The sequence below is a fragment of the Rhagoletis pomonella genome, unplaced genomic scaffold (genome assembly GCF_013731165.1).
Source record: "Rhagoletis pomonella isolate Grant_MI unplaced genomic scaffold, Rhpom_1.0 Rhpom_scaffold_00003, whole genome shotgun sequence".
Lineage (NCBI taxonomy): Eukaryota > Metazoa > Arthropoda > Insecta > Diptera > Tephritidae > Rhagoletis > Rhagoletis pomonella.
In genome coordinates, this window is record NW_023458557.1 from 33,499,375 (window position 1) to 33,509,164 (window position 9,790).

General features: G+C 37.6%; 1 protein-coding gene across 1 annotated transcript in view; it reads left to right on the forward strand.

Annotated features, from left to right (window-relative positions):
- LOC118735153 (ER degradation-enhancing alpha-mannosidase-like protein 3) overlaps positions 1–5,305 on the forward strand; it is a 434,164-nt gene extending 428,859 nt beyond the window's left edge. Inside the window, exon 7 of the mRNA XM_036464787.1 lies at positions 4,996–5,305. Within this exon, the coding sequence (XP_036320680.1) occupies positions 4,996–5,016 (21 nt within the window). The 3' untranslated portion in view covers positions 5,017–5,305. The remainder of the gene's footprint in view (positions 1–4,995) is intronic.
- Positions 5,306–9,790: the final 4,485 nt, after the last annotated feature.

A 9,790-nucleotide genomic window follows, 5' to 3' on the forward strand; every position in this document is an offset into this window, starting at 1 on the left:
AGAAAATAACTTTTATCAATTTTCTTAGCGTTAATTTCGAAATTACACAAGTTTTTCTGATTTACTTAATCTATTTATGGGTATTTTTAACTAACACTGTTTGCTTTTAAGTAAAAATTCAATTGTAATCTGACTAATTTTTGGCTTTTAAACAAACTGAATAAACTAAAAACTATGGAATTGAAATTAATTCGTATTGCAATCGCAGTCATTTTTACAAAAAGTAAAAAAAGTAAAGTACATTAACAGGCCTATTCTGCGTTGGTAACAAAAATTTTGTTACCGGTTAGTAAAGTTACTGTCAATTTTTAAACCCTTTTCGTATTCTCCACACTCTTGTAACCGGTAAATTTTGTTACCATCTCATGAGCAGGTAACAAAATATTGCCCCGTGAAATATGCAACACCAGAATTTACACAAGACTCCATAGCTGAATTGCTGAATAAATTAAAACGTTACCAAGGTAAATAGAACTGCGGTTACAAGAAGTGGTGACAATTGTTGGTAACAAAATTAGCTTGTTACAAAATGTTCGGTTACAAGCAGAATAGGCCTGTTAGTATTTATACAGATACACATATGTGTAGTAATATTACACTCGAAAAAAATTTTACTTAAATTTGCGCATATTAAGATAGGTAACCAGTTTCCTCTCTTAATGAATGCAAATTTAAACACTGCTTGCTTACTTTTACTTACCATATATGTAGCGTAGAACAAATCTAAATTTTGTTTTTTGAGTTTTAAACATTTATTGTTCACATTTTCACAGTTTACACACAAAATGTTTAAAATTTCCTCTAAAAAAATTTTCGTTTAAATTTACGCATATAAAGAGAGGTAACTAGTTTCCTCTCCTAGTGTGTGCAAAATTAAACAATGTCTGTTTACTTTTATATATCAAATTTGTCACGTAGCGCACACAAGGGGTGGGTTTTGGGGCTAAATTTATTATGATATAAGAAATTTTGAAAGACAAGATTTTCTTTTCCATTTCTTGTGCGTCATTTTTTTAGAATTTTTCTTTTTTTCTTGAGAGCTCTAAAGTTTAACTGCGAATGAAAACATTGTCCTAAAAATATGCAATGCATACTCACTTACTGTTGCTTTTTACACTTTACAGCCTAAAAAAGTTTACCACTGATATGTACTTAATAAGCATTCGAAGATTTAATTTGCTAACTTCGAATTCGTTCCACCAAAATGAGCTACATGATAAAAATGCAAGTTCAGTTAAATTTTCGTTATTTGAATTATTAAAAAATGAGAAACCAGAAATCGACGAAAATTAATAAAAAAGTGTAAAAATTTCGTGAAATTATTTAATTTATTTTTATTAAAATTCTCTTGTAAAATTTTGTATTACTTTTGAAAGTGCATCTTTAACCGTTAATTTTTTCATGATTTAATGATCGGATCTAAACCAAATTACGAGACGACCCTTAAGGTACCATCTTTCCGGTGAAAAAAAAAATTATTGGAATCGGTTCACGCGGTGCAAAGTTATGCGGTGGAATAAATAAAAGAAGTAAAAATACTCCGAAGAATTGATAACCTCCCCTTTTTTGAAGCCGGTTAAAAACGTCTGAGTTCTTTGTAAATTTTATGTAAATAAAATGCAATTGATGATACTTTAAAAAGTTTATTTATTTATTTCATACTGTAAATAAAACTTTCATAAATGTATTTTAAAGAGCGAATTTTCAGTATTTGCTGATGATATATATTTAGAAGTATAAACCCTTACCCCCCAAAAATATATTCCTGCGTGCGCCCCTGGCACTTAGTATTTATTATTTGTAAAAAATATATTTTTACTTTCAAAATTTTTGTAGTTTTAAACATTTCATGTGTATATTTTAACCAACTCATGTTCAAAATCAAATTTTGAACATCTTGTGCGTATACTTGAACAGATTCTGGTTGAAAAATAAACACTTTTCAGTAGTAGTTTTACATGCACTTTTTAGAGTGTAGTATGCCACAACATATATGTATGTATATTCATATATATATAGAGGGCTGCATGAATTCATTCAAAACTGCTTATTAATTATTATGAGTGAATACCTGTTCTGATATATCCCAGTAAAACTTGGGAGCATCGTACGATTGCTCGGTAAGTACTCCCTTGGGAGTATACGAATACTCCCCATTGCTCCTTTGCTTCTGTGTATAAGCATGTAGTTTTGTATACTCCCTTTAACATTGGATGTCCCCAGTAGAACTTGGGAGCATCGTACGATTGCTCGGTGAGTACTCCCTTGGGAGTATACGAATACTCCCCATTGCTCCTATGCTTCTGTGTATAAGCATGTAATTTTGTATACTCCCTTTAACATTGGATATCCTAGGAGGGAGAGTAGTCACTTTTACCTCCTAAACGAGAAATCGGGGAGCACACACATAAAAATCATCCCACAAACCTCCTAAGGGAGCAATACGGGAGTACTCCCATAATAACCTCCCAGAAACCTTGAAAACGAGTAATAAAGGAGTATTCCCATAAAAGTCATCCAATATTACTCCCAAACGAGCAATAAGGAAGTACTGCCATAAAAGTCATCCCACATTCCTTCTAAACGAGCAATAATGGTGCACTTCCATAAAAGTCATCCCACATTTCTCCCAAACGAGCAATAATGGAGTACTCCCATAAAAGTCATCCCGAAACCTCTTGAGGAAGTAATTAAAGAGCATTTCCTACCCTTACACTGATTAAAAATTAGTATATTTTCCATTAGGTGAAAACAGGTTTTCGATTCATTTATTTATCTTTAAACAAATACTTGTAACAAGAAATTTAACTAATTCTTTTTTCTTGTAAAATTAAACAGATTAAGTGCACAGGCCAGTGAAACTTAAATTTTGTTTTCCACTTCCAATAACTGTTATTTCAAACTTATTCTTTAAAACTGATCATAGGTATTTTATTAAAATACATCTTTGGTTTTTTTTCTAGATCGTTAATATTTTTGTATTGATGCCATGTATATTTTAGGATTTTTAGCAATTTTCATGAAAATCCAAAAACTAATTAATTTAGAATTAAATTTGTACTTAAATACCAGCAGCATTAGTTAAAAATACCCACAAGTAGACTAAGTAAATCAGAAAAGCTTAAGTAATTTTGAAGTTAACGCTAAGAAAATAACTTTTATCAATTTTCTTAGCGTTAATTTCGAAATTACATAAGTTTTTCTGATTTACTTAATCTATTTATGGGTATTTTTAACTAACACTGTTTGCTTTTAAGTAAAAATTCAATTGTAATCTGACTAATTTTTGGCTTTTTAAACAAACTGCTAAAAATCCTAAAATATACATACATCTCATGAAAAAAAAATCTTGACGTGCTAGAAAAAAACCGAAGATACTAGATATTCAAAAGATAACTTAATTATAGGAGGGGGGAAAAAATTTGAATTTCGCTGGCCTGTGGTATCAACAGTAAAAAATTCAATCAAACCAACATTATAACAACTATCTACTTTTTAACCGACTTCCAAAAAAGGAGGAGGTTATCAGTTCGTCGGAACATTTTTTTTTTTTATGTATGTTACCGCATAACTTTGGACCACGTCAACCGATTTCGATAATTTGCATCGGAAAGGTAGTGTCTCAGAGGTGGTCCCGTACTAATCTGGCTTAAATCCGATCATTGAATCATGAAATATATATATATATATATATATATATTTTTTATATGAGAATTGAAGTCGGTTTTTTTTTCTAAAAATTACTTGTAATACTACATCCTACCACAATCTGGGAAAAACGCAATTTCGAAAAAAGTGTTGGTTAGGGCCCCTGTGAATTAAGGTATGTATGCATTTACAGATAGGTAAAAGTTTCAGTATGTTTGGAAGGCGCCACGCCCTCTTTCCCAATAACCCCTACTTTTCTCCATAAGTATGGGATTGATTTCAAATACCTCGGTATCTGGTCCACCTATCAGAAAAAAAGGATCCTATATGTTAATCCAGGCAATAAGAAACCTAGTTTTCAAGCAAATCGCATTATAAATTAGATTTTTTTCGAATAGATCGGTCCACTTACCGGGAAAAGGCATTCTTTATGCTAATCTAGGCAAGAAGCTACCTATGTGTCAAATTTCAAGCAAATCGGACTATAAATACGATTTTTTCGAATAGATCGGTCCCTGGTCCACTTCCCGGAAAAAATGATCCCATATGCTAATTTAGGCAAAATTTTACCTACGTACCAAATTTTAAGCAAATCGGACCATAAATACGATGTTTCGAATAGATCGGTCCCTGGTCCACTTCCCGGAAAAAAAGGATCCTATATGCTAATCTAGGCAAAGAGCTACCTGTTTACCAAATTTAAAGCAAGTCGGATCATAATACGATTTTTTCGAATAGATCGGACCCTGGTCCACATACAAAAAAAAAAAAAGATTTTTTTTTAGGGTTACGCCGCAATGAACACTTTTGTAGACCATTCGATTCTGAAGAAACCCTATCATTGACCAAGATTATACCATAAAATGCCTCTGAGCTATAGACTTTTGAAGAAAAACAATCAAAGTTTACGAGTATTTTGAACGGGAAATCTTTGCACGCCTTGGTCGAGTACTTAATGTTCAGGATTCAAATTTTCAGGGAACTTTTGTATTTCCCACTGTTAACCCGTGAGAGTTAAATTATTAAGTCAAAAATCGTCAATCACTTGTGCTTGCAGGGTTCTGGTGGTTGTATTTGCTAAACGTCATTTGTTCTTTTAGGTGCACTCTTGCACATTTTACAAACTTTCTTTTTACTTTGATCGTGGACGGAGAAGGCAAGCGCAAGCACAAGTGGAATAATCACCTGTAAATTCAATTTAGTATTTCGTGCGAATGAAATTTCAATTGTTTAGATTTTAGCATCCATTCATTTTCATTCATCGCGAATTATGTTATTTGAATAAACGCTTAAAGTACGTGCTCGCAAAATCGCGTTTTCCTTCTCTAGTCAACAAACTAATTTCAGGCGATTTTAGGCGCACTATGAATGATCTTCGTCCTGTCGACGCATTTTGGCACACACCATCGAAAGTTTTCGTTCATCCGGAGTTAAAGACTTGCAGCCATGTGTTTATAAGAGATGACTCAGTTCGTCACTCGCTTACAGCGCCGTATAAAGGACCCTACGAGATTGTACGCCGAACACCAAATACTACGTCATCCGACGGAGAAGGAGCGCAAGCACAAGTGGAATAATCACCTGTAAATTTCAATTTAGTATTTCGTACTAATTTCAATTGTTTAGATTTTAGCATCCATTCATTATCATTCATTGCGAATTATGTTATTTGAATAAACGCTTAAAGTATGTGCTCGCAAAATCGCATTTTCCTTCCCTAGTCAACAAACTAATTTCAGTGCGATTTGAGGCGCACTATGAATGGTCTTCGTCCTGTCGACGCATCTTGGCACACACCATCGAAAGTTTTCGTTCATCCGGAATTAAAGACTTGCAGCCATGTGTTTATAAGAGATGACTCAGTTCGTCCCTCGCTTACAGCGCCGTATAAAGGACCCTACGAGATTGTACGCCGAACACCAAAATACTACGTCATCCGCATAAACAAAAAAGAAGCAAAAGTGTCTATCGACAGACTTAAACCTACCTTTACCGCAACCTTACCTGGTTCCTAAGGGGAGTATAATTAGGCGCATATTCATACGTATTTCATTAACTTCATTACATTATTGATTTAAATAATCGTATTAGAAATTTCCAACACTGTAAGCATACCTAAATTCGATATAACAAACTTGTTATTTGGCAGCCCTACTAGCTTTTTTGAATTTCTCTTTAGTTACTTCTTTTTGACAAATATTATAAAACCTTTTGAAGTCAATAAATGTTTGATCATCGTGGAAGCAAGTCGTCTTTTATTTAAATAGTACCACATTGGTGACCCCGTATTGCTTAACACTCGCTTTAGTTAAAACGTAGAAAACCCAGAAAAATGCCGGGATTCTGGCATTTCCGAAAGCTACAATGGCGCGCCACGAATTCCACTCCCTGCAATGAGCGAGGAGAATGTAGAGGTGTATTTCTACGCTTTAGAATTTTGGTTCCAACCATCACTCATGCACAACGATTCCAGAAAATTTCAAGGACATGCCTCTTGGTGACCGGAAACCGAGCGAATTATTCAGTGAAATGAAGCGAGTGGCCGTCACTGCGCTCAACGATAGCCTTCTACACGATCTATGGATTTCACGACTCCCTCATTACGTTCAAGCCGCCATAATTGCAACAAATGTTCAGCTGACGGAGAAGATCAAGGTGGCCGATTCGATCACCGAGTCCATTGGGTGGTACAATGGGCAAGTAGATATGGTATCTTCGCGCAATGACCTTTCTGACCTCAAAAACGAAAGTGCGGAATTGTCACGAAATTTGCAAAGACAACTCAAGGTTAAATACAGACCACGCGTAGGGATGCAAACGATGCATCGATGTTTTTGAATCATCGATAATATCGGTTCAATTTTCGATGTTTGCAATCTATGTTTACAATTTATTAACATCGCGAAATTGACGATACATCGATGGAAGTTTTACCGATGTTTTAAACATCGACCTTAAGGAGACTCTCCGACTTTCTTTCGGTATGTTTGACTGACCTTAAATTTATTATTCATTCAGAATTTTTTTGTTATTTATGGCCTTATAACAATTATATTCAACAATTTTATTGAACTTGAAAAATGTTATTGAAAGTCAACAATAATTTACAAAAGGTAGAAGTTATAGCTGCTTATTCGGAGACCAGCACATCTCTTCAGTGTCCGCGGTTGAAGAAGTCTGATTAGCAGATGTGGTGATCTCCCAAATAACAGCTATACCACCGGCTCCGCATTTTTGATACGCCATCGAAAATTAATTTTTTACTTGATACGGGCGCTGATATTTCAGTGATCCCTCCTAATGGGGAGGCAGCACGATCTAAATATACCGGTATTAATTTGTTTGCGGCAAACGGGTCGCCTATTAAAGTGTACGGCGAAACCGCTTTAAAACTTAACCTAAATCTGCGCCGAGAATTCACTTGGAATTTCTACGTGGCTGATGTGTCTCAAGCCATAATTGGTGCAGACTTTTTAAGTAATTTTGATATTTTAGTCGATATTAAAAGAAAGTATCTTGTTGATCGAAAACCTGAGCTACAAACATTTTGCGAGATTGACAACAGTGATATGTCAATTGTTAAAACTACTAACGCTAACTTGAAATTTTTGGACATTTTAAGAGAATTTATTGAAATTGCGCGTGCACCGCCTATCGGTTCGCCTACGAAATCTACAATCGTTTATCGTATCTTAACAACTGGTCAGCCAGTTTTTGTACGCCCGCCTAGACTTTCGCCAGAGAAGCTGACCGCGGCACGTGCTGAATTCGAGCTTCTGGTTAAACTCGGAATTTGTCGCCCATCGAGTAGTAATTGGGCGAGCCCGCTCCATATGGTCCGCAAATCGGATGGTGGTTGGAGGCCATGTGGCGATTACCGCGCCCTCAACTTGCAGACCATTCCCGATCGATACCCTTTGCCGTTTTTGCAGGATTTTTAGAACGCGCTTGCAGGAAAAAGTGTTTTCTCAAAAATTGACCCGCAGAAGGCTTTTCACCAAGTGAAGATTCACCCTGACGACGTGCCGAACACCGCAATTACGACACCGTTTGGGCTTTACGAATGCACCCAGATGACTTTCGGTTTGGGAAATGCAGCCCAGACCTTTCAGCGTCTAATAAACAAAGTTTTTCGTGGTCTCAACTTTGTGTTAACGTACCTAGATGATATCTGTGTAGCATCACGGAATTTCGAAGAGCATCGAGGTCATTTAAGAGAAGTGTTTCGGCGTCTAAAGGAAAATAGTCTTACTATAAACCTGGCGAAATCTGAATTCGGCGTTAGGGAACTAGAGTTCCTTGGCCATTCCATAACCAAAAACGGCATCAAACCACGCGTCAAAGCTCTGTTAAATTTTAAACGACCTACGGTTGCAAAAGATCTAAAAAGATCCTTAGCAATGTTGAACTTTTATCGACGTTTTTTGCGTCACGCACTGGAGAACCAAGGCCACTTTTCGCAATGATAGAAGCCAATCGCCGTAACGACAAAACACCGCTAATATGGACTGAGGAGACAGTCCGCAACTTCGAATCCTGCAAACAGGAATTGGCTAACGCTACCATGCTAGCTCATCCCTTACCAAACGTTGAGCTGTCACTCTGGGTCGACGCGTCCAATTTTTCTGCTGGAGCTGTTCTAAACCAAATCGTTGACAATAACATCCAGCCCCTAGGACTTTTCTCGCAAAAATTTTCAAAAGCCGACAACGTTACAGCACATATGACCGTGAGCGGACGGCCTTGTACTTAGCGCTCCGTCATTTCCGGTATATGGTCGAGGGTAGAAGGTGCCACATTTACACCGACCATAAGCCACTGGTTTTCGTGTTTCGCCAACGACTGGACAAAGCTTCTGACCACCAAGTAAGGCAACTCGACTTCATAGCACAGATTACGACGGATATTCGCCACGTGAGCGGCGAAAACAACGTTACAGCAGATGTGATGTCGCGCATCGAGTCTATTGCCCATCTATCCCTCGATTACAGCAAATTGGCAGAAGACCAAGAAACAGATACTGAGCTGCAATCAATGTTATCAGGTAACGCCACCCATTCACTTACATTCAAACAGTGTGCTCTTCCTTCTAGTTCGCAAACAATTTACTGTGACTGCTCTACTGGAAAGGTTCGGCCTTTTATCACCACAAAATTTAGATGCATCGCTTTGCACTCCGTGCATGACCTTGCACATCCCGGCGCTAGAGCAACGGCGCGCCTCATGAGTGAACGATTTATTTGGCCATCAATGCAGCGTGATAGCAGAGAGTTCGCCCGCAACTGCTTGCAATGTCAACGGAACAAAGTTGTTCGCCATAACAAAGCGGCACTGCAACGACGTGAAATGCCCACAGCACGATTCGCGCATCTTCACATCGACATTGTAGGCCCATTTCCCCTTTCAGAGGGAAATCGCTATTGCATCACTATAATCGACCGCTTCACTCGATGGCCAGACGCAATCCCTCTTCCGGATATTACTGCTCCTACCGTCGCCCGAGCTCTGATCAACGAATGGATCTCCCGCTTTGGTGTACCTGCGACGATTACGACTGATCTCGGTAGGCAGTTCGAATGTGCGTTGTTTCGTCAGCTAATGCAGCGCCTCGGTGTTGATCATTTACGCACCACGCCTTACCACCCGCAATCCAACGGAATGGTAGAACGATGGCATCGCACACTTAAGTCGGCCATTTTATGTCACAGCGCTGAGAGGTGGACGAGGTATTTACCATTAATCTTACTCGGCATTCGTTGCACTTTGAAAGAGGATTTAATGGCGACACCGGCAGAACTTGTTTTTGGTACGAATCTTCGACTGCCTGGCGAGTTTTTCGTTGACAACAAACCATCAAAGGACGAGCACAGTATCATAGCCGATTTCAGGCGCACTATGAATGATCTTCGTCCTGTCGACTCATCTTGGCACACACCATCGAAAGTTTTCGTTCATCCGGAGTTAAAGACTTGCAGCCATGTGTTTGTAAGATATGACTCAGTTCGTCCCTCGCCAATGTGGTACTTTTTAAATAGAAAACGACTTGCTCTCACGATGATCAAGCATTTATTAACTCCAAAAGATTTTATAATAACTGTCAGAAAGAAGTAACTAAAGAGGAATTCAAAAAAGCTAGTAGGGC